This window comes from Harpegnathos saltator, unplaced genomic scaffold, assembly GCF_003227715.2.
Source record: "Harpegnathos saltator strain DR-91 unplaced genomic scaffold, Hsal_v8.6 scaffold182, whole genome shotgun sequence".
NCBI lineage: Eukaryota > Metazoa > Arthropoda > Insecta > Hymenoptera > Formicidae > Harpegnathos > Harpegnathos saltator.
In genome coordinates this window covers 721,414-747,415 of record NW_020229964.1, presented here as the reverse complement: position 1 = coordinate 747,415, position 26,002 = coordinate 721,414, and the positions used below count along the sequence as shown (strand labels likewise).

Below are 26,002 nucleotides of genomic sequence, written 5' to 3'. Positions count from 1 at the left end.
GCCCAGAATAGGCCAAATGTGTCAAAAATAGACTTTGAACCCAAAATGTGATTGACTATAATGACAGAAATTTCATGAATAACCTTATCGATCTACTGATTCCATTTTTTAAAGTGAGACATTTAAAAGTTCCTTCAAAAGACATTCAAAAGAAATTTTAAACTTGATAAAAGGGGTAGCAAAAAAATGCAAAAGATAAAATTTTCTTATTTTTTCATGTAAGTTATGTCTGCAGTAAAAAAAAAATAAAGGTTCCTGTAAACAACAAATTTGACGTGGGCTTCATAGGCAACATAAACTCGTTGCATCTAGGAGCTTGTTACGTGGAGCCTCTATATCCGTTTCTTTTTAAATTACGCTTAAAACTAGGCAGGAAACACGGAACAAAAGAGAAAATCTTCGCGACCTGCCGTTATTTTGTCTCGAGTTCATTGTCGCGATCGTTGTCTTACTATGATGAGACAAAAGCAGACAGAAGTTGATTTTTCATTTTTGTCTAACTAACGTGACTCGTTCATGGATAAAACGTAGAACAGAACTATAAAATTGTAGATATTACCTGTTACCCTAAGAAGAGTAACGATATTTAGCTACGTAATTTATATCCTTAAAATGGACTTAGGCGGTATTCATAGTCAGATCTTATATTTAAGATCGTCTTAAGTTCATCTTCAAATGCTGTATAAATTATTAGGTCAATCGGAAAGTTCCATCCGTTTTCTTGCAAAACGTATGGCTTTATTTAAGAAACAAAATGAAAAAGTACATCAATCAAAGTATTGTCCATCGTTAGCGATGGCTTTTTCCCATCTTTCGGTTAGCAAGCGAATTCCGCGGCGAAAGAATGACTCATCTTTGGAGGCTATCCAGTCAGAGACCCATTTTTCGACGTTTTCATAAGAATTGAAGCATTCCTCAGTAAGTGCGTGTGCCATCGACCGAAACAAGTGGTAGTCGGAAGGGGCACAGTCTGATGAATAAGCTGCATGGGATAACATTTCCCAGCGAAGTGCTTCTAACGTTTCCTTGACAGATTTTGTGACGTGAGGCCGAGCGTTGTCATGAAGCAAAATCACTTTATGCTGTCTCGTTTCATATTCTATTCGTTTTTCGTGCAATGCTCGACTCAAATGAATCATTTGTTCTCTGTAGAGATCCCCTGTGACTGTTTGACCACTTTTCAACAGCTCATAGTACAGCACCCCACATAGCACCGCAATATTGCAGGAATATTACAGAAACGTTGCAAGAATATTACTAAAATATTGCATAAATATGACAATAATATTGCAGAAATATTTAATGTCCTAGGCATAAGTCTCGCAGAAATATTGCGGGAATATTGTTATGATGTTGTAGGAATATTGTCACAGGACTATTGCCACAATGTTGTTGAAATATCGCCACAATCTTGCAAGAATACCTATGAAATATAGCCACAATACTGCAGAAAAATTGCAAAATATTGCCGAAATATTACTGCAATCGTGCAGGAATGTTGCTACAATATTTCTTAAATGTTGCTGCAATATTGCAGGAATATTACTGAAATATTGCATAAATATCACAGCAATATTGCAAAAATATTTAATGTCCTAGGCATAAATCTCGCAAAAATATCTCAAGCGTGGTCTACAATGGCAGTAAGCAATAAGAAATAAGCGTAAGCAGTAAGAAATAAACCAATCATAGTCGATTGTGACAAAAATAATCAACTGTGGTTGGTCCATTTCTTACTGTTCACGCTTTCTTCTTATTGCTTACGGCCATTGTAGACCACGCTTTAGAAACACTGCGTTAAATAAAAAAATGTTTGAGACAAAAGTTGTTTGGCTTGAAGGAGGACAAGAAAGCGATAGCATTTTGTTTATAAATGGCACCACTTTTGAGATATTCACTGACAATCAATTTTCATAAATGGAAATCCGAATTTTTTATTATATTTTCTTTTTCTATCAATTAATTTGAACAATTTTTATCTGAAACATTTTTTTATTTGGTTAATATTTTTTGAGATATTTAAGGAAAATTTGGTAACTTTTTCAACATTTAACTTACGATATCTCGCTAACTATTCGTCGAAAGAAAAAATAGTATTAGACTTTTTTACTTTATTTAATATCAAGAATATATTAATGGTGTCCTAACTTTTATTAATTTAATAATTTTGAAATTTCCAAAGGTCGATAAGTTAAAGAATCTCTCCCTTTCCCCTACCCACGCCACAAGGGCGCCATCTGCATCCATTTTGAAAGGGGAATTACGATACCACATCTATTTTTAGGTTTCGGTGGTAAAACCTGCACGTGGTGGCAGTCAGTGCTACATCCATTTTCAGGCGGTTTATGTCCATGCTACAACCATAATAGCGTACTTGATAAGCACGGTCTCGCACATTGTTACGCGTTTATAACATGAATTAACATGTTAACATGTGCAAAAAAAGAAGAATTGACATTGTGTATGATTAATATCATGAAGATCATACAAAGTGTCCGGTAATTAGCTGCCAACCCGAAGTGTGAGGGTAGATTAGGTTGAGACAAATATAAAAGTCCTATATTGTTTTGCGAGATTCGCAATAATTTTCGAGCTATTAATGACAGAAATCTGAGGAGTAGGAGCGCGCCGACATAGATGATTGGAGAAGCGTTGCAGCTGCTCAGGGCAGCGATCATGAATCTTTTCCCTAGCATGAACTAGTGAAAAGTGAAAGACTTCTGTGAATCAGTGAAAAATGAAAAATTTTATATGAATTTGTGGAAATCGAAACATTTCACACGACAATTGAGTCATTCAACATGACAGTTGCGTTCTGGATAATTCTTAATGAATATCAAAGAAATCAAAATGATCAAAATAATAATGTCTGTGTAGCCCGAATGATACATGACATGCAAAATCCGTTTGATATAATATCCAAAGAAAATGTTTCAAAATATGTATGTACGTATCGGAAGATATCAAAGACTATTAATACAGAAAATAGGCCGAATATGTATGTCTCTTAGGATTGCAAGACGTGAGAAAATTTAGAATAATTTTTATTTTATAAATATATACATTCGTTGGCATTTCTTAAGTTAATAATTCGAAGTTGAAATAATACTAAAATTGCAATCGGAAACATATGTACAGAGTGTTTCACAAATTCCTCGCTCCTAGGAATTCACGAAGACATAGAACGGATTAAGATAAATATAAAATTCCGATACCATTTTGCGATGTATGCAACTGAGCTATTAATTACAGAAATGTAATGAATGAGCACGCGCCGAGATGGTATCGAAAAAGCAATGAAGCTGCTCGAGCCAAGAGTGGTCCACATGATCTAACGACAGTTGCCAGCGTGCAAGAAGAAGAAGAAGAAGAAGGACAAACCGCCGGCGAAGTAAAACACAAGTAAGCTAGTGAGGCACCCGAGCGAAAGAAACGCGGCTAGGCGACAGAATGACGGCTGACAAGAAATATAATCTAATTGGAAATTTCAAGGTAGTACTCGGTAAATATTCCCGCTATGTCGTCGCTGCAAATTCCAGTGTGTTGTTTTCACACGCGTGAGCGTGTAATTAGCTCAAGCTTTCCTCACACGATTCTTGCCAGATTTGAAACTACAAAATTCGCCCTCAAAAAAAGCCTCAGTCAATCGCACGCTCGTATGCATATAAATAACACATTTGGATTTGCATCTTGAATCTTTCGAAAAAAATCTATACTCGCTCTTCAGGTTCTTACAGAGAATGTCTAAAAACCTCCCTCAAACAAGCAATATCTGATCTTGAAATTTTCATGGATCCCGAAACTTGTAAAACGCAAATTGAAGGAACGAGAATAGTTTCCTTCGCGGTATTTCATTTCAAGATGGAACGTGCGCTGAGTATTCTTCACGTATAATATTTTTCGTAGGCACATCTCAGGACATTTTTATCAAGCACGAGCGACGAACTTGCGTAAAAGAGCTGGAAAACTTTACGAGACGTATCGTTCAGAGGACAAAGGTTAGCCGCAGGAGCAGCTACGGAAGGAAAATCCATGCGGTTTTTACGACCTCACCGGCAGCAGGCTCTAATTTCTTCTCGTCTTTATCATCGACGAAAGAAGCGTCCCCATTTTAAAGAGTGATCATAAAATGCGCGACTACTTTGTCACGCTTATATCATCAACGCTTCAATCTTCCACTATCGATAGAGTCTCAACGTACGATCAAGTGCAAGTTATGAAGATTCAGTTTCCGCGAAGAAACTATTGGGGGAGCGTTTGCAGCCGCGGTGGAAATTAACGTTAGCGTTCGCAAGGGCCTAACATTCTACTCGCGAAGGGACGCCATGGCCCCTCTTTTTACAACGGTGCGGATGTTTAACTCCTTTATTCTTTATTTTTCGCGACGATACCGCGACGAGGCCCTAACAAGGCAAATTCGCTTATAACCAGCTTTCCTGTATCTTGAGCCGTTTAGGAGATATCGAAATTACATTTTTAACTTATACTGTTAATATCTCCGTTTTTACTGGGAATTGAGAGTGGAGCTTTATAGCCAGAATAGGATTGATATAAGACTATATTGTGTCAAAAGTGCGTTACTGTATCTTGAGCCGTTTAGGAGATATCAAAGGTTAAAATTTTTAATTTGTACTGTCAATATCTCTATTTCTACTGGGAATTGAGAGTCGAGCTTTATGGTCAAATTAGGCTTGACAAAAGACTATATTGTGCCAATAGCGCGTTCCTATATCTTGAGCCGTTTAGGAGATATCTAAGGTTACATTTTTAACTTGTACTGTTAATATCTTCGTTTTTACTGGGAATTGAGAGGCGAGCTTTATGGTCAGAATAGGGTTGATATAGGACTATATTGTGGTAAAAACGTGTTCCTGTATCTCGAGCCGTTAAAGAGATATTCAAGGTTACATTTTTAACTTGTACTGTTAATATCTCCGCCTCTACTGGGAATTGAAAGTTGAGACGGGCTGCTGGCATCCATCTGTGACGCCTGCCGCGCGCCTTTGCGATTACCGGTAAATTCAGTTTTTTTGATTGTTCGCGCGATTTCAAGTGGCCATAATATATGGCGAGAATACATGGCAATATATGACAATAATATATGGCAATAATATACGGCAACAATATGTGGCAACAATATATGGCAACAATATATGGCAATTATATATGGCCATAATATATGGCAATAATTCATGGAATATATTTTTCGTTACAAAAGTCAATGCAAATTTGCGGCGTGCATAATGTAATAATAAAAGAGCTCTCTGCGAGCATTGAGTCAGACACTCACCGATGATGATATTGATGATGTCCTGTTGCATCCAATCAAATCCACCAATGTCCGCGCATGCTGCTGCCGCTCTCTATGTCGCGTAGCATCCATCTTGCAGCACGTCCCACGTTGATTGCTACATTTTCACCACACTTCCGCGACGCGGTCGATACGCGGTATTAGAACAGCGATATTTGCGTCAATTAACGAACGTTTTACTAGCGATCGGTGAAAACTTTTTGCGCGCTGCGCAACGGACTCTATAAACTCGATCGGCAAGGAGCAAAAACCGTGTGAAAATTTATTGACTCGTCCAATGGATTTTTACGGCGCTTTTTGCGATTGCGTCTGAAAAGTCGCGAAAATGTGAGAGTATCGATATCTACGAGTGAAATATTCGCGACGCAATTGCACCCGAGGAAAGATTAGACAATCAGAAACCGGTCGCCCCGTGGGACCGCAAAGAGAGAGGAGCGAGGCAAAGTTTTCACGCATAATAGCTCCGTCACGACGAACTTTACATTCGCGATACTTTGACGAAATGAAAATTTAAGCATTCTTTGTTAGCAGCGCGGGTAAAAACGTATTTTGATAATCGCGGCCGCGATATTCAAAGGCACGCGAGCGAGGATACCTCAAGCTCGGCGTGCGCTGACGCAATTTCTGCGCGCCTTATACACTACTCGAGACAATAAGGATCGTGATGAATGGACAATATTGCCAAATAATTCTACAGCCTGTTTTGCAAATAAAAGAAAAGTAGCCAACAGTATCGGCATTTATGCGTATGAATATATTTTACACGGACAATTGAATATTGTCAAATAATTAAATCGTTAAGTAATAAAATAATTAAATCGTTAAGTAATAAAATAATTAAATCGTTAGGTAATTCTGCGGCCCGCTTGAAAAATAAAAATAAAGCAGCTGATGTCGGTATTGCGTTTGTACATATGAATATCTCTTATTCAGATGACTGAACATCAAAAGAGAATCATTCCGTATTTTAAATCTCGTATGTAATGCAGATTATCGATCAAGTAATCCCTTGATTGTTTCGAGCAATGTATTTTATTCAACGTCACAAACACACACATGCAAAATCTCAACATGCAAGAATCTACTTGCAATTCGCATTGACTCGAACAATATTTTATCTCCCATATCCGTCATGCGAAATTTTATTTCTCTTTTCATTTTGTATTTACTCACCGAAACGACTTGCAGTCAGAGCCGGCCACATTCCGCCTCAACTCTGTAACAAAAAATTCACATTTGCTCATCAGATTTGACCAACGAATGCGGGCGAGTAAAAAAGTAGTTTACCCTCTGCGATCGTAATTCAAGTCGAGCCGGAAATTATATCCCAGTTCTAGATCGCCAAGGGTCAAACAGAGAACTATAGTAAACTTGTAAACTTGCCTTCAAGCCGACTCTGCTTGGCCTGAACCGGATCCTCCGGTGCGGCGTCCGCGTCTGTCGGATTATTGTTGCTTTCCGCAACAACTGAAACAGAAAAATAATTTTCCCGATTGATAAGCTGCGGTAGAGAGAAAATATCTTTGATCGGGACGAATCGAAAATACGGATATATTTTGATACGGAATTTTTATCTTTATATTTTTGTTCCAACATTGAAAATTTAAATGGGACTTGAAGCTTTCAAGAGAGCTGATGAGGAGCAAGTTATAAAGGCAAAGATCATAAAGAGTTGAACACAGATGTGTAGGAAACTTGTAAACTTTACCTTCCGGCCGACCTTGCTCTGCCCGAACCGGATCCTCCGGTGCGGCATCCGCGTCCGCCGGACTTGCTTCCCGCAACGTCTGGAACAAAAATTTAGCGTTCTTGGTTAGTAAGCTGCGGTAGAGAAAGAATGTTTGGTCGGGATGAATGGAGAATATTCGCTACGATTTTTTTCTTCATTGATATTGAATGTCTAGATAGGAGCTCTTGGAAAGAGCTGGCGAAGAAAAATGACAACAAGAAGCGGAGACAACAGTTGTGTGCTCTCGAAAATACTCTTTTACGAATGGCCATTTAAATTTAGATCCCGTAACGAGAGTAAACAGACTTGAAAGAAGCGCTGACCGAAAACAAAAAGGGTCGCAGTCTAAGAAGCGGTATGACGTTAAATATTCTACACAAAACCGGTATACTCACACAGTTGGGAATTATTCAGAATGTTTGATTGAGAACATGATGAATTAGAGATCCGCGTTCATGGACCGTTATCCGTCTCTGTCTGGATCAATATCTCTTGTATACAACAACGCAATAAATAATTAGACAAACAGAGATTGACGAGAGTAATTATAGATTCATAAAGTCATGATTACTAGTCGGATGATGACGGATTGTAAATGCCGAGAGCGAAATTCCGACTTCTTATTCCCGGAAAATTCGTCAAACGTCCGCTCTCGTTATCGGAAACCTCCCGCATAATAAATGATTCCACATACCTGGAAACATGATGTATTGCTGCCGGCGTCCTGCTTCTCGGCTGCTGGAGTCCTTCGGATTTCACTCGCTCACGCTTCTAATGCCGATACTCCCGATTCGATCGTGCGGTTAATCAACTCGATGCCGACGCGGTGCCGATTGAGTATCTCGAGGACCGACGAGATACATTTCTTTCAATTACACGAGACGAAAGTGAAGAGCGCACGGCTGCTGTTGATAGAATGAGGTCGAATACACGAGGTGCGCGAGTATTATAATACGAAAGGCAAAAAGTGTCGTCACTCGCGAGCCGATCAACACAATCGGCGCGATGTAAATATTGCGGGCCTCGGCGGCGGTTGCCCTTGGTCGTCTCTTCTTTTCTCGATGGTTCCGGAACGACGAAGGGAATGCTAGGAGGCCTTTCAACTGTAAGCGACATTGATGCACTCTATTTATTGATTACTGAAAATAAAGAAAATTACTCTGTCGAAGCATCGGACATTTGTTAGCTTTATGTTGATTAAAGAGGAATGTGTACGATTAGAAAATGTGTTAGCAACTAATTGTACAGAGTATCAAAGTTGTTGTGACGCCGGAGAATAATTGAAGATCATGGTAGCGTTAAAAAGTGGAATTTCATCCCATGCGAATTTTGTCTCGTTCTTATTAAATGTTAGATTATCCGCTGCGGATAATAACTCTTACTTTTCATCTAATATTCAATGATGATAAATAACATTTAATTGCATTCGTTTGGCTTTTTTTATTTCGAAAATATAATATAATAAAAAAATATATACCAGGGTGAGATTTCACCTATGACAACATCAACATGATTTTCTTTGATGCTTTTTTTAAAAGTTCAGATATTTCGTCGACTCGCGGGATATTTATAATCGGAGTCTCGTGGCGTTAATTAACATGTGCTCCTCCGAGCGGATCGAATGCTCACCGACGGCCACTGTCAGTGCTACGAGCGAATGTCCGGAGCGGACGGGATGTTGAATTGAGAAGCAGGACGAAGGGAACGGGACGCGGGCAACGATACATCATATGTCTCCAGCCGTGTCAAATCGTTTATTATAGAGGAGACTTTGATATGGCAACATGTATTCGAAGATTTAATATTTAATACGTACTTTTATTTTTCCTGCTCCCCCCCCTCCCCCCGCTCGTTTTAGTCCTCTGAGCATAGTCTGGTATAGAGATGGCAACTACGGTTGCAGCACGGATATAAACCGCTTGAAAGTGGATGTAACACGGACTTCCACCACATGCAGATTTTACCACCGAGACCTGAAAGTGGATGTAGCATCATAGTTCTCCTCTCAAAATGGATGCAGATGGCATCCTTTCCCAGTGCGGAAAATCGGTGTCGCAGAAAATGCCGTGTTGGCCGCTCTCAGGGGATGTATTCCGTATCTGCATATCGACAGTTGTCGGTGTCGTTAGCGGCATTGCGCAGATTTTTCATATAACAAAAAAGCTGCATAATACTGCTAACGACACCGACAACTAGTACGCGAGTACGGAATACAGCCCCAGTACCGCGATTCTGTAACTCGTTATTGGATTTAACGACACTTTCGTTATCGTTGCACAGCTTTTGTATACTGTAGAAAAGCTACGCAACGATAACGAAAGTGTCGTTAACTCCAATAACGAGTTACAGAACCCAGCTGCTGGTTTCTCTGATATTACATAAGGGAATCAAACATCTGCGCATGCGTGAATTGGTAGTCCACAAGGAGAAGGGATATATAAGCAATATGGCCCATCCAATTAGAAGAAATGTGTTTTGATTCAACCAATCAGATGTGAATGTCGGACGGTACATACTTTTCGGGGTCATGTATTGAGTCGAAGTTAGCAGTCTAGTTATACTATAGAAGTCTGTGGTTATAGATAGCTGCGTTCCAATATCCACTGCTAGTACTAAAAATCTATAGTTCATGTCACATATATTATAGGGTTTCAGGACCGACAGTGAATATCGGAACGCAGCCTTCCTTCTTTTCTTCCTTCTGGAAGGAAGACTCGAGATCCATTTATGAAATAAGGTGGAGATTCAAGGAATCCTTCATCGAGGCTTCTTCCATTCTTAAGATAAGGAAGAACTATGAATACGAGTATTTTAGAACGGTTAGGATACGAGGAGCAGAAAGAGGTGAAGCGCAGAAAAGTACGCATGCACGCGTGCGCGTGTTTCGTTGTTACGTCAGGTTAGGAAGAGAGTGGGGTGTCTTTCTTCGACATCTGCGCATTTCTTGCGCTCGCTCAGGGGAAAACTCCAAAACAAGCAACATGGCGGATCCGAGTGACGAGCCTGCTTCGTCGAGCGGTGTCTCGGAACAGGCCGGTACGCCGGCGGCGGCCACGGCCGCTGCGACGCCGATGCGCGAGGACCTAGAGAAGGCCGAGGACTTCCTCGAGCCGGACAAGAAGCGTCGCAAAGTGGTGCGCGGCGATGGCAACAAGACTGAACAGAAGCTGGAGCACCGCTTGGGCGGTATCCTCTGTTGCGCAGTTTGCCTCGATCTGCCTCGATCGGCTGTCTATCAGGTAAGTTCCCGGGCGGCTGTGCCTAGCTAATCGCGCGTCATCCTCGTCCTCGTCGTTTCGTTGTCGCTGTCGTTGGAAATTCCCTTCGTCGGTTATGATCTGAGCGAAAGATTGGACGTGACTCTCCTTTGCCGCATTCCGGCTTCCGCGAGTCGCGGCGTTCTTTCACGCTCGAGGATAATTGTGACGTTGCCCTCCTTATACCATTACACTCCCCTCTAGCGACCTCGTCGATCGACCCGTTTACCAAGCTCGTAAGTCGGTCGGTTTTTATACACTATGCGTATATGTGAGTTTTACTCTTTAATGTAAAAGGTGTATATGTGGATTTATGTCGTTTTACATATATATATATATATTCAGTATATATACATATGTTACGTAGAAGAGATATATCCGTAGAGAGAAACTTAGGTACCATTGAGAATCTCGACGTGTCGTTCGTATTATATTATTTTTGTAAAAAAGGGTTTGTTGTTTTAGAAGAAAAATATCTGGAAGGAAAGTAATCTATTTTGATTGTCATCATTATTTTTTTAATTTGCAGAAGACTATACCTAATAACTATAACCTAAACTTTCCTCCTGTGTTTCATCCTTTTACTGAGGATTCTCTTTCTGTCTTTCTCTCTCCCTTCTTTCTTTCTTCTCCTTTTTCCCTTTTCTCTCTTCCTCCATTCCTCTCTTTCTCTCTCTCATTTTTATTTTGCTTTATTTTTTTCTTAGCAGCTATAAATTATATAAATTTCTAATCTAAATATGGAATGAAGAGAGAGAGAGAGAGAGAAAAAGTTAAATTTTGCCCATTTCTATTTTTGTTGAAATAATTCAATGTTTACAATATCACACACATAGATCTTGGTATCAAGTTTCTTAAGTTTCATCTGTTTGACACATTGATAATGATATTATTAAAATATATACCACAAAGAATCCTATGATTGTAATTACACAGCTTTCCCCCTTCCTTTGTTCTATAAACTGGGTTTTATATTCAGGTCATAATGAGGTTGTCTATTATAACAAGACATGTTATGTCCCGCAGGTAGGTAACCTAATATTTTTTTCTTTATAGGAAGAATGCGCAAAAATGTTTCTAATTATCAATAAAGATCTACTGATGCAGATTTATACATATAAAACTTTCTTTTGTTTGTTGTTGATACTTACAAATTTAATTAACACTACAAAACATATATGCAAATCTTTGCTTTACTATTTATTAAATATCTAATAGATTATTCAAAATTTTCCATCACAAGAATCTATACATAGATTATATATATTTATCTATATATAATCTCATATTTTCTACATGTAAATTTATTACTTTTACATAGTATTGGCATCTTATCGTTTTTATATTTACGTATATAAAACAGTTTATGTAATATCAACTAATGGAAGTAAATATTACATATATGGAGTATTCGGTAACACTCCTGATTTATTGTGTGTATGTATGCATGCAGTTATCCATATTCGTTTAGAACATTGATTACAAGGAGAGTACTTGTTTGTAGGATATCCAAATTCATTAGTACTGTTAATTTTATCTTCAACATTTTTCTTTAGAAAATTATTGACCTATAATGGTGTAAAAAGATTTATATAAAATTGGTACAATTATTATAACATCGTAAGAAGGCTGTACCATACTTATCTTGATATTCCTATTGTTATATAGATATATATGTAAACTCAGACTTTTTATGCAGATATATCAATAGTGCATAGATGTTTTTATTTGTGATACGAAACTTGTCCATTGTATTTTTTAGTTATAAACTTTTATAAACCCCTTGCACTATCCCTTTTTAAATACGGCCTACCACATTTATAAAAAGAAAAAAAAACATTCATTTCTATAATCCCCAAAATAGTGGGATTTGGAACTTCAAGTTTATCAATATTTTTTTATTAAATCAATTAGATAAATAGTAAATTAATTAAGATCCTAGATCTCTGTATAGTTTAGTATATAATATAACGACATATTTGAATTTTATGAAATACTATACTAATATTATTACTATTATTATTATTATTATCATTATTATTATTATTATTATAAGAATTATTAAGAGGGAGGGATATATATATTCAGAGTACATACAATGGCTATAAAGATTTATCATAGATTAATGCGAAACTGATGCTCATCGGTTATAATTAACAGTGAGAGAGTGAGAGTGAGGGAGAGAAAGCGAATACAAAAAGAGAAAGATTTGTACAAACTGTATAGTGCAGAACAAAATAAATATTCTTAAAGGTTATTAGTTAGTTATTTCGCATAAAACACCCTATTTCACTTATCCTATATATCATCATCCTTGTCTCTTCCTTTCTATCATCAATATATTGGCACCATTAATGATAATTCTTTAGAAAGTATTCATGATGATTTAAACATTCTCAAAACAAGTGCATCTATAATTAATAAGTACCCGTACGATTTTGTGTTTCAGGTTTAAACATCAAATGATGGTAATATACATGGCACTAACCTTTTTGTTCTATTTGTGTTGATTTTGTTCCGGGATTTCTGTAGCATATATAAGTAAGAATGAAAAAAAGACTAATACTATGCATAAAATAAGAAAAATCGAATTCGTCGTTACGTTCATGTTCCAAGTATTATATCGTCTGTGTATATCACAAGGAATCGTGTGTTAGAATCTACGATTTAAGAAAAATTACATGTACATCTTGGATAATGCGTTTACTTGAAAGACATAATGTATCATGTACAAGCTAGGCTTAGTCTTTTTTTATATAAAAGCATTGTAACAACGAGAACGTTAATAATACATGCCGCAATGATGTTCACAGTGTACTAATGGACACTTGATGTGTGCTGGTTGCTTCACACATGTCCTCGCAGATGCTAGGCTGCGGGATGAGTTGGCAACATGCCCCAACTGTAGAATCGAAATCAGCAAAACTTCCGCATCTCGAAATCTGGCAGTAGAAAAAGCTGTATCTGAGTTACCTGCTGAGTGTCAATATTGCGCGAAGGAGTTTCCGCGTAACTACGTAGAACATCATGAGGAAGCTATGTGCGAAGAAAGGTAAATTCGTAGAATTTGCTGATAACGGGACTTTCGGTCGATGTCACCAACTAATATAACTGATGTTTCATGATATAGTTACAGGTGGCTCCGCAAATACATAGTAGTAGAAGGCAATTATTTATATGTGCAAAGAGATGTTATTTCTCTCATTTTTAATATGTACTACAGATTAGAAGTAATTCCTGAAAGCTTTTCTAAAATCCCTCCGTACGCTCTCTTGCATCCCAATGTATTTCTTTTTTTTTTTTATATACATGTATTCGTGTGTGCACGGATGTGCTCACATTAATATCGACCTACTTGTGCAGGATATCTAGTTGCAAATTCAGCAGGATCGGTTGTCCATGGCGTGGACCGAATCACGAGCGTCTGGAACATGAGGCTCACTGCGTTCATCCCCATCGTACGGGTGCGGATGTGATGGAAGCTTTGCTCGATATCGATGCCCGAACTTTAGAAGAACGTAGGCTCTATGACAATGTTTTTGATCTTTTGTCCTACGAGAAAATCACATTCAACGGTCTGTATCAATTGTTAGACGTCATTACGTATAAAGTTTCGTTTATGTGTCACGTTACTAATGTAAAACTTTGCAGATCTCTGTAGGGCAAATATGTAGTTGATTTTTTGTTCTTTTAGCTGCAGCGAAAATCGTGCCTCTAATCTATTTGTATAACTAGCTTTGTTATCAATTCGTGTAATTAGCCTTATCAGTATCGATCGATAAGTTTTACGCATATTTAATCTCATTGTCTTTTCCTTATTGTTTTAGTTGACGTTTGAAGGATCTCAGTCATCTATAAAATTTTGTCATTTATAGATTTACAGATGAAGCCGTATCGTACTGATGAATTTGTTCACAAACTTTTTTACGAAACCTCACGATTTTCGGCTTTCAATAACCAGTGGGTAGTAAAGGCGAGGATCAATAGTAGTCAACGTGACCCTACACAGAGTTCAGAACGAGACATGACTTATCAAGTATGAAAAAAGAAACTATACTTTTAACCTCTTGTAAATGAAATATCAAATTCTTCGTAGTGTTTTAAGTGAACGGGACGCAGCACGATTTCTAATCCGCACGAAAAATTTGTTTTGTAGCTAATTCTAAAGTCAAAGACTACATATCCTCTACCGCTTCATTATTTGATCTTGAAAGGACCGTTTGGCGACATGAAAGTGCAACCGAGAATTCATAGATTCGAATTCACTGAACAGGATAATGAGAGTCCATATCTACCATTACCATTACCGGACACGGCCGAGTGTAATAGACTTCTCGCCGCTAAAGCTATCAATTTTAGGTAAAGGATCATCAGTCCTAGAATAACGTAGCTGTTGCAATTACTTTATTACAATATTACAATACAGCGCGCGCGCGCGTGTGTGTATGTGCGTGTGCGTGTGCATGTGCGCGCGCGCGCGTGTGTGTGTGTGTGGTGTATGACGTAATATACCAAGTATAATTTTTTTGCAGACTAATAATGTTCCTGGCATCTAAGTAACTTACGATAATATCTATTGCCAAGGTTTTATCGCGAACCGAGTCGATGGACAAGAGAGATATTCTAATGATAATAAAAATATAGATTACAGAGATTTATAATCATTTATATTAGCGATATCATCATGATAATAATAACAATAATAATAGAATAAATAATAAAAAAGAATTCGGAGATGCTAATATCATTATTATTATGTATAAAAGCATATATGTTGATATAAATTATATAACGTAGTAATATAGCATAACGTAAAGAAGGCACTGTAATATTTAAGTATTCTGAAAAAGTAGTAAAGTTGAACAGCTTTATGTCTTTTTGCAAACTTTTACATCTTAGATGAGGATAAGAAATCATAGTTTATGTAAATTGTTATTATATAGACAAATGGATTAAATTGTATGTACGAATAGTATGATGTAGCTCTATTGTGAGACAAAACTAAAATGAGCGCAGTGTCCTTCAACTAATACTAATTTAATACGCATACCTGTTCTAGAAGAGTCTATTAAATTTTATGTAAGTAAATTACAAACTGTCGATGTAAAATTCCGAATAAAAGTTGTAACAAGCCTAAACAATATATTTGTTACGATATTATACCCAATTCACATTGGTACAATGTTATTTCGCGCTTGTTTGTCGGAATGAAGACACGAAAAGAGAATAGATTCTATGACGATTATTAACGATTTTAATCTGTGGATGTCGAGTAGCTGCAACACATTCATAATTCGCAGTTTCGACGCAATTTCTTGCGTTTGAAGAACTGAACGTTATCACTACAATTCTGTCAAGTTGATGAATGTGTTGTTATTGGATTTAGGACCGTTTGTATTATTCGGAGGAAAAATTAAAGGATTCAGATTGGTCTCGGGTTGACTGCTGCTGAGCCGACGATATTTCGACACGGGTAATCTGGAGTCAGGCTCTGAACAGCCTGTCAACCAGTAAGACGTCACTCTGCCTTTTCCTTTTAGTTCCACCTCTCCTCGGAGCTCAAGACCAAAAGTCCCAAATTTATCCAAAATATTTTTCGTCGTTTCAGAAACATGTATTCTTAAAGCTGCAAAATACAAATTACGATTACATATTAACCAAATTGTGGACTTAAAACATATGCATGGAAGGAAAATGTGGGAATTGAAGTATGTTCAAGTTGCATAGGAGTTGCATAGGAGCAAGTTGCGAGAGAGGTAAATATAAAGGGTGTCCCAACATTCACACAAAAAGTAATTTTGATAGAAAACAGATTTATAATTAAAAATTGTAAATTTTTTATTGATTCATAAAATATACAGTATAGGGTTATGTATGGAATAGCATATCGGGTAAATGGCCTCCACGGCTTTGCTGGCACATATGCACTCTTTTGTGGAAATTTTCCATGACCGTTTTGCATAAATTTGGCTGAATTTCATTGATGCAGCACTCAATTTCCTCCTTCAAGTCGTGGGCTTAGACCTTAGTGTTGGCCTTAGACCTTAGACTTCAAAAACCTTAGACTTCAAAAAACCCCAAAGAAAAAAACCCAACGGCGTTAAATCGCATGATCTAGGCGGCCAAATCTGATCAGCAAAACGGGAAATTACACGACCAGAAAATGACTCATGCAGTAATTGAATTGTTTCTCGGGCTGTATGGCATGTGGCACCGTCTTGTTGAAACCACATGTCGTCCACATCCATATCTTGCAATTTAGGCACAAGAAACTGGATTATCATGTCGCGATAGCAAGCACCATTAACTGTTATTGCCTGACCAGCCGCATTTTCGAAGAAGAATGGTCCGATGATGCCTCCAGCCCAAAATCCGCACCAAACAGTGACACGTTGTGGATGCATTTGTTTCTCAACAATCACTCGTGGATTTTCTGAATCCCAAATGCGAATTTTGTCGATTAACCAAGCCATCAAGATGAAAATGAGCCTCATCGCTGAAGATGATTTTGTTCGAAAAATCAACATCCATTTTAAAATATTGCTCAACAATAAAAACGCGTTGTTCTTTCGTGTAGCACTCCATTTAAAAAACCCTGAACTGTCAGCTGTCACGATGTCTTTTTTTTTCGTTGGCAACACTTTACCGCACAAATGGCGCAAAATTCAAATCTTGCATGAATTTTGGGACACCCTTTACATAGGACCATCGTTCTTTATGTGCATGCGTCGAATTTGTAGTCAAGTCTGTAATTTCTACCCAGTAAGCACAAAGTATCATCGATGTTATAATGTCAGCTAAATCATTTGGTATGTTATATAACAGTTGCTTTGTTATATATTACTTTGTTATATAACAAAGCAACTGTTATGTAACATATCATATGATTTAGCTGACATTGTAACATCGATGATACTTGTGTTTACTGGGTAACTATCTAAAATATAAAATTGACAAGAAGAACATGTTTAAAACTGATAAAATGGATATGAAACTAGTCGCCCACAAACAGTTAGCGAAACGTCAACGCAACTCTAAAATTTACGACTCGGAAAGAAAGATCGTAAACAGGGTGTCCAATTTTAACGTTTACAGTGCTATATTTCGCAAACCGATGATTTTATTGAAAAATGTTTCAAAGAAAAGTTGTAGGGTTCAGAGGGGTACATCACGTGATCTTCAAACGACAATCCAAGGTCAAACCGAGGTCACCGTCAGATGTCCCCCTCTAAACCCTACAACTTTTGTTTGAAACATTTTTCAATAAAATCATCAGTTTGCGAAATATTGCACTATTAACTTTAAAATTGGACACCCTGTATAATTGCAATAAAAAATTATATTGTGTTGTTTTAATTTTTACATGTTATTGTTATCATTTTTGTATGTTATTTTGTATGTTATTAATTAATAAAAAGTAAAATATTACTTAATCTTAAACCAAAGATAAATAGTTTTCTTCATTGTCTTTTTTATCTCACTCATCCGCAAAAAATGGGTCATTAAATTTTAGTACAGTTTTTTAACATCTTTCAATAGCGATAACTTAGCCAAAAATTATCATATTGAGATGAAACGAAGCTCAAATTAAAGCTTAGACATTTCTTGTCAACAACCAGAAACTTAAAAGTGAATTATAAAAAATATTCTTCAAAATGGCGAATGTTGAAGATAGACTTCGATTCGGAAAAAAAGTTTGTTTAATTATTGTATTACTCAGGGGAATCGGTTCTTTAATACAAAAATGTATGAGGTTTTAAGCTCATTTATTTCCTAACAAATCCATATTTTAATTATTTTTCTACGATTTTTTTTATAAAGTTATGCTGTTTTGAAGAAAATGTTATGAGTCCGGGTATGAATCTTATCGAGCATTTATGGGCAGCATGCTGAAATGAAGAATAAGAAAACATAATACTCAAACGTTTTGCAACATTTCGCAACGCTTTACAAGAAGAATAGAACAATGTAAAACAAGAAGAAATCAGAAATTTGATTTACAGTATGCTCCAACGAAACAAAAGAATTGCTAAATACGAGAGGAAGCAATATGCACTATTAAACTTAACACACACACACATATACACACATGGAATTAGATTCCTGCTATGTCCACATCGTTAATCCTGGGTAATATTAAAAGCAGGACACGCACACACGCATGCATATGTATATGCACGTACTTACACGAGATTTAAATCCGATTATCTATCACTACGTGAAGCATTTTGATCATGTTACATGTTAATTTCCTTTTTGGAAAAATGTTCCACGATAATTTTTATTCTGAACTGCAGATTTTACAAGAAAAAGTTATCCATTTTGTAACATTTTCTTCAAAACGACGTAACTTTATCAAAGAAGGTCGTAGAAAAATTATTAAAATATGGATTTATTAGCAAATAAATGAGCTCAAAATCTCATACATTTTTGCATGAACAAACGGATTTCCCTGAGCAATGCAGCAGTTAAAAAACCAATTTTTTCTCATTGTATTGCTCAGGGGAATCAGTTCTTTAGTACAAAAATGTATGAGGTTTTAAGTTCATTTATTTCCTAACAAATCCATATTTTAATCATTTTTTTATGATTTTGTTTTATAAAGTTATGCTGCAATCAAGTCTGTCTTCAACATCCGCCATTTGGTAAAACATTTTTTATAATTCATTTTTAGGTTTCCGGTTGTTACAAAAAATATCCAAGCTCTAATTTGAATTTTATTTCATTTTAATACGATGATTTTTGACTGAATTATCGTTATTCAAATATGTTACAAAACTGTATTATTTAGTTTCTTTGTAAGTTTTTTATAGGCCCGTTTTTATAGGCCCGTGGTTTTTGTAGGTGAGTGTATTAATATATGACTATAAAAGATTATGATTCATTCAATATATTATGAAAAATTTTTGCTGACCAGTATTATCTTTCTAATATACGAGAAAATTTGTCTTACGTAGACCAGAAGATTCCATTCGAGACGCTGTATTCACTGTGTCACCAAATAAACAATAGTGAGGCATTTTCTGACCAACCACCCCGGCACAGACTGGACCGCTGTGCACACCAATACGAACGCTTAGTTGACTGTTTTGTTTGTGCATTATAGTGAACGATTTGACTGCGTCTAATATTGCTAGAGCCATGAGTCCAATCTCTCTTGCGTGTTCATCGCCGTTCCTTTCCGGAAGACCAGATACGACCATATACGCGTCTCCTATAGTTTCCACCTATAAATGGCATTTAAAATCTAATAAAAAATATTGCGCGGAGCTTAATACCCCGGCAAACACAATATATGACGATTATATTGTCGTAATATTACAAAATATAGTGTACAATATAACATATATGTGTTGCATGTAATGCATACATTAATTGCAATATTCTATTTAAATAATATTACATACAAATGATAGCTATACAATAGAAATGTAACTCGTAAGCAACATATTATTAAAAGATTATATACAGAATGTCCATTTTAATTTAAATAGTTTCTGGAAATCATGAGGTTTTAGGAAAAAATGTTGCTTACGTTTTATGACTTTGAGGGGAATATAAGATGCCATTGGTTTAACCTTGAATAGTCGTTAGAAGATTATATGTAGGTAATTTTAAATTTCTTAAATGAAAATCTCATTGTATTTACGGAGTTGTTGTCATTAATAGGTTTATTCTCTATTGTGAATTGAACTGACTACGTTATTTTACGCTACAGTTTTCTTTTTTCTCTTCTTTCAACAAAATCTCAACTATATATTTATTTTTTTTAAGCTTCGGAAGTTTACACTAGTTCATCAATAAAAAACAAATCTTATATATCTCGAAATTTCACGTAATTTAAAAAAATACGATAGTAAAACTTTTGCCTAATTTGATGTATTCTATCTACATAAGGATTGTTGTGTCTTGCATTAGATATACTGTATGAATGAAAAGTTACTTGAGTTTGAATGACTTGACTGTTAAGCTATTTTTTAAGTAGAATTTTACTTAAAGAAAGGAATGTGTTGAAAACTGAGCGAAAATGGGATCAGGAATTAATGGTTTCATTCGATTCTTTTCGTCAAGATGATTCTAATAATAGATAACACATAGGATCAACTTGGTTGTTATAAGTCAAAATGGCTAGTCAGATTAGATAGAAGGTGATCGGTGGCGTAGTGGCTAGTCATCAATCAGCAGCCTACGTGAGTTCGAATCGCAGTCTCGGCGTGGCCAACTTGCCCAGAACCAGAACGTTGATTCGACGTCGATGAGGACGTCGTTGAGGACGTCGTTGAATTAACATTAATTCAACGTTTCATCGACCATTTCAATGTCAAATCAACGTCGAATCAACGTTATGGTTCTGACGTTGGGTTGGTTTTACTTTTTACGACTTAAATGGCAGATGTGTGATCATTTCAGTGGTCGAAACTCGTCGTAGGCACTTTGGACGCGACCGCGTAATCTGCTGACCGATGGTTAGCCGCTGCGCCACCGACTATCGTCCCAGTCAGAACCATAACATTGACTCAAGGTTGATTCGATGAGGATTGGATCATCGACCATTTCAACGTCAAGTCAACGTCGAATCAACATTATGATTCTGACTGGACTTAGAGTATCTAACTACTCTGGGTATCTTGAGTATCATAACTACCGAGTTGATCCCATATATCACCTATTGCTGGAATCATCTCAGCGAAGAGAATCGATGAAATTATCAATTTATGGCTCCATTTTTACCTAGTTCCCAACATACTTCTTTAGAAAGTACTTGTGAATGGCATACGTACAATGTGATCTTAATATCAAGATTCATATTAGCCAAAAAATTTTTCTCATTAAGAAGAAATAATTTCTATTTTATTATCCACCTTGTAAACATCATAGAATCCGATAATACGATCGAAGGTACTGTAAAGATCATTTAGGAAGTCCACAACCTCCATAGGTGTACTTTGCGCGCATAATGCCGTGAAGCCAACAATATCGCTGAAATAGATGGTGACAGACTCGAATTGCTCTGGTTGCACCATCTCTCCGGCCATAAGTTGACCTGCGACCTGCCTTTAAAATTCCGCTCCGTTACAATAGAGCGAAAAAGTCGAATGCTCGAGGAGGAGAGATATGTAATGATTCCACTACCTTGGAAGCACTTGATACAATAATTCTTCGCTACGACGCTTCTCCAAGCTTAATTGCTCAGTCTTTTCCTCGACGAGGGCCTCTAAATTATTGGCATATTGTTCCATCCGCCGTAATAAATCATCCATCAAATTCTCGCAGTATCCTCTAAAACATTAACGCATTCGATAACATTTACGTGTGAATATTTTATTCAACTGTGGAGTGGAACTGACTTTAAATAAATGAATGTTTCAACAGAATAAAGTGAATATGTTATTATAAAGATAGGATACATAAAATATATTTTTTAATTTCTAGTGAAAATATTTTCTTGACAATATAGAGTGAAGGTTAGATCGAATCAATGTTGTGGTTCTGATTGGATACTATTACTCAAAATGCAACGGGTTATCAAAAATCCTGTTGTTCCGAATAAGATTCAGAGATTTTCTTTTTTATATATTCAATTTATACGAATGTATAAGATAAATATTAATGGCTAAATCAGTTTTTTACTTTATAAGATAGATTACCGACTGCCAGTTATTATGATATGAAGATATAACTAGCGTTATCGTTCTCATTGTTAACAAAGAAAAATACAGTCATTGTGTTATCGGGAAAAAAAAACATTAAGAAGACTTTGAAAATAAAATACTGTTTTCATAATTCTGATTTTTATCTTTGATTAATTTTTACCTTTGTTAAAGCTTTACATTATCGAATCATACCTCATAATTCTTCGTATTATGCCGCGGATCATATGGAAGCTGGGTCGTTCTTCGGGAATTTCGTGCCAACATCTTTCCATCAGTGATAATATGTCCGCTGGACAATCCTTTGGGGCAACTTCTGGCCTTAACGGTGGATTTTCTGACGCTGAAACCTTGCTTACGATCTTGAAAATACAAAAAAAAAATTAATATAATATTAATAAATATAGATAAATAGAAGATTACGATTAAATGATCGAATATTAAAAGGAGTCTTACTTCTTGCGCTGTCATAAATGTCCTGGCTACTTCATATGGTCCACTACGAACCACTATTTCCTCCAAAATGATTGCGAAGCTGTAGACATCGCCCTTTTGTGTCGCAACGCTCCCGGGCGTTACCGTTAATGGCAAGAGCTCTGGAGCGATCCAAAGTAATTCTAAAAATTAAAGTCGTATGCAACGATGATGTTTATGATTTATATTTATGATTTATGATTAAAGAATTATTTGCTTGTTCCGAGTCAAAAAATGATGAAATTGATTCTTTTTTAGATTTTCTGTTAATATGAAATCTCGGAAACATGTTACTGAAAAATTATTGAAATATTTCGCAGCAAAAGTTGAGATATAATCTGTCTCACAAAAAAGTATATGGCCTTAATTCAAAACGGTTGACTGTAGCGCTATCTGCTGCATGACGTTGGAAAGATTGAAACATGTTCGTTCGCGTAATATTAGAAGGTTGAATTAACTTTGGTTTTATTTTGTCAATTTTTTATCTTTATTTTAAAGAAGTGATTAAATTTACATCAATCAAAGTATTTTACGTCGTTAGTTGTGACTTTTTTTCATCTTTCTGGCAACATAGTTGCCAGAACATTTCACAACGATAGAACGATCTGTCTTTCGAAGCAATCCAGTTAGACACCCATTTTTACACATCCTCGTAATTATTGAAGTATATATCTGCCAAAGCGTGTTGCATCGATCGGAAATGTAGATGGTAATCAGATAGTGATAAGTCTGGAGAGTATGCTGGATGCAAAAAGATTTCCCATTCGAGCTCTAACAATGTTCGTTTAAGGTTCGATTGAAACAACATGTGGTCAAGCATTATCGTGCAAAATAATCACTTTGCGTCTATTGCTAGCTATCGCTGGCCTTTTTTGCATCAATTCATCATTCAATTTGTTCAATTGTTGCTGATATTGCTCCCCCGTAACTGTTTCATTCAGTTTTAGAAGCTCATAGTACATTACACCTTCCATATCCTATCAAATACAGAACATTGCTTTGTGACCATGAATGTTTTGTTTTGATGTCGATGTTGATGGTTGTCCTGGATCAACCCATGATTTTTTTCACTCTTATGGATTATAAAAATAAATCCACTTTTCATCTCCAATTACAATTCGTCACAAAAAACTCTTTTTTTCTGTCTGGCAAACAAAGACATGGCGATATTCAGCAAACGATTTGTAATGGTACTTTCACTCAATTCATATGGAACTCATTTGCCTTCCTTTTGAATTTTTCCCATGGCGTGTAGACGTTTAAAAATTGTTGATTTATCGACGTTGAATTGTTCAGCCAATTGTTTTTCCGTTTGAGCGATCTTTTCATTCAATAATGCTTGCAATTCAGAATCTTCAAATTGTTTTGGTTGATCAGTACGTTCTTTATCACTCAAATCGAAATCACCACTTTTAAATCGTTGAAATCAAAATTTACAGTTGGAAGATACGATGGAGCTTGATCACCATAACAAGCATTTTATAAGCTTCAGTTGCCAATTTTTTCAAATCAAACAAAAAAAGTAATAAATGTCGAAAATGCAATTTTGTATGATCTATTTTAGACGCGTATAAATAATGAAATTATCAGTAACATAGCGCGCAACATATGTCATAGAAAAATGTCAAATCTTTCAGTGTTTTCAGATTTCAACATTTGTATTAACCATTAGCTTGTTACTAAGGCCTACTGCTCTACTGCTAAAGACCAGAACTAATTCAACCTTCTAATATGTATTGATTTGTTATTTATTACAATCAATCATATCAATAAAATTGATATAATAAATAACATCGATATCGATTGTAAATTAATTGTTACTTTATTTTCAATATATATACCATTATATATACCATATATACATATACCAAAATATATACCATTACTATATATTTTTAATAATAGGAGAGCATTTTGTATAGTCTACCAATCAATCACGACTCAGTAGCGTTATCAGTTCTTATTCGATCATTGAGGTAAAACAATGCTGGTCGTAATTAGGAAAAAGATAGTGTCGTTGAATTGTGTGACACATTTTTTTAATATCACAGGACCACAGAATAAAAAAAGTATTTTGTTCCGAAAGGAACATCGACTGTTTCCTATATATTTTGACATGCTGAAACTGAATCCGTTCTCCAAAAATTCGTATCACGTCACATTTATGAGATACATGTGGTAAGAGGGTTCAAAATCATATAATTCACATAAATTAAAATAACGCGAATTATAAATTTCTATCTACGTAGAATCACAATCACAACCTGTAAACCAACGAGATCAAGTCGTTTGAACTTTTAACCCATAAATGCCAAACCTATACACCTCAAAGTCATATATTCTTGAAAGCAAGATCTCGAAATGATTCGGCCAGTAAAGGCAAGATCTGGAATTAATTCGGCCAGTAAAAGCAAGACACGGATAAACTATAAAACTAAAAATATATCGTCGAAACTATGGTATCGAACTATGTTATTCTTACTCCTCACGGGTAGACGTTTAAGGAGCAATTCTGGTCTCTTCCCCTTAGTGCTTAACATTTCTTCTAAGGGGTTTTCGCTCTCTTAATTTGGGGACAACCGCCTAAAGCCCCACTTTGCTTTACAGCTTCAGCTTGGACCTTTTTTAAATGCAGTAAAGACTTATTAGGTGCTCTTTATGTCTGCTTTCCAACTATTTGTATTTTTAACGTTTTGTAGACAATTAAACTAGTATTACGATAACAACTAGTATAACAACTAGTATTACGATAACAGATATTTTGAAAAAATGTGTGCGGTCGCAAAGAGGCGAATTTATTTCTAGTGTTAATAGCTGAACGTATATCTCTATCCAGAACTTGAAGCTGATGTTTCGCTATTTTATTTAACGCTTTCAGAATCGCAGCGTAGCTATCGGATAGAGCGCTAGATTCGTAATCCGGGAAAGCGGGTTCGAATCCCGCTAGACTTACTAAGAAAAAAGGACTGCACTCTCCATCTAGGAGTAAAAAAGTAATCCTAAATGGAAAACTGGGCTTCGTCTTTCGGAAGAGACGTTGAATAAGTGGGTCAACTCCCTCCTCCATGGCCAGCACCCGCGATGAAGTATATCAGTGCGTATTGACTTATGTCAAATCGTTCATATATCATCGGCAGGTCGAACTGTCTTCCTGCATAAAATGTATCAGTTATTATTGTTTACAACACAAAAAAGAATTTAATCATAGACATCATCAAGATCGCTTGTAATGACTTAAATAAGTTACATGGCGTTAATATTGAGCTGTTAAATTCAATATAATTCAGGTATAAATGAACAGGTCGATCTTATAACGGGCTACCTAAGCCCGGCTAGCTAACAACCGACTTAGGAAAGGGAGCTTTTTAAAATAGCTCATAATTCTAGTAACTAGCCTCGAAACTATTGAGATAGGAACAACAGGACATAAGTCCTACTAAAAGAAGAAGCCTTTAATAACCTTTCATGTCATTAAAGAGTTTTTGGTAATTAGGAAATCTTTCAAGTTTTAACTTTATAAGTGTTGCAAATGAGGCCGCACTATCATATTGAATATTTAACATTTCAATATTAAGCCACA

The 26,002-nt window shown here is 36.2% G+C and overlaps 2 protein-coding genes across 3 annotated transcripts in view; one reads left to right on the top strand and one right to left on the bottom strand.

Moving 5' to 3' along the window:
* Positions 1–9,931: 9,931 nt before the first annotated feature.
* LOC105184567 (cysteine and histidine-rich protein 1 homolog) lies at positions 9,932–15,024 on the top strand. 2 transcript variants are annotated; one of them, XM_025297648.1, is made up of 7 exons: positions 10,006–10,279; positions 12,747–12,765; positions 13,111–13,349; positions 13,661–13,872; positions 14,173–14,333; positions 14,454–14,656; positions 14,830–15,024. In XM_025297648.1, the coding sequence occupies exons 1-7, from the start codon at positions 10,185–10,187 to the stop codon at positions 14,855–14,857; spliced, it is 957 nt and encodes a 318-aa protein (XP_025153433.1). In that variant the 5' UTR covers positions 10,006–10,184; the 3' UTR covers positions 14,858–15,024. The 2 variants fall into 2 exon arrangements, with proteins under 2 accessions (XP_019697526.1, XP_025153433.1); XM_019841967.2 differs by lacking the exon at positions 12,747–12,765 and having other exon boundaries at positions 9,932–10,279.
* An 88-nt stretch (positions 15,025–15,112) lies between these two features.
* The window catches only part of LOC105184577 (atrial natriuretic peptide receptor 1), a 30,721-nt gene continuing 19,831 nt past the window's right edge, over positions 15,113–26,002 (bottom strand). The window contains exons 11-16 of the mRNA XM_025297616.1: positions 22,405–22,565; positions 22,144–22,310; positions 21,431–21,577; positions 21,160–21,352; positions 19,251–19,524; positions 15,113–15,923 (exon numbers count right to left, since the gene is read on the bottom strand). Coding sequence (XP_025153401.1) covers positions 15,640–15,923; positions 19,251–19,524; positions 21,160–21,352; positions 21,431–21,577; positions 22,144–22,310; positions 22,405–22,565 — 1,226 coding nt within the window. The 3' untranslated portion in view covers positions 15,113–15,639. The remainder of the gene's footprint in view (positions 15,924–19,250; positions 19,525–21,159; positions 21,353–21,430; positions 21,578–22,143; positions 22,311–22,404; positions 22,566–26,002) is intronic.

Excerpts from the sequence above, each read along its gene's own strand:
- LOC105184567 (XM_019841967.2), top strand. The coding sequence starts at position 10,022 with ATGGCGGATCCGAGTGACGAGCCTGCTTCGTCGAGCGGTGTCTCGGAA. Across the intron at positions 14,334-14,453 it reads AACGAGACATGACTTATCAA|CTAATTCTAAAGTCAAAGAC; the intron begins GTATGAAAAAAG and ends TTTGTTTTGTAG. Across the intron at positions 14,657-14,829 it reads GCTAAAGCTATCAATTTTAG|ACTAATAATGTTCCTGGCAT; the intron begins GTAAAGGATCAT and ends ATTTTTTTGCAG.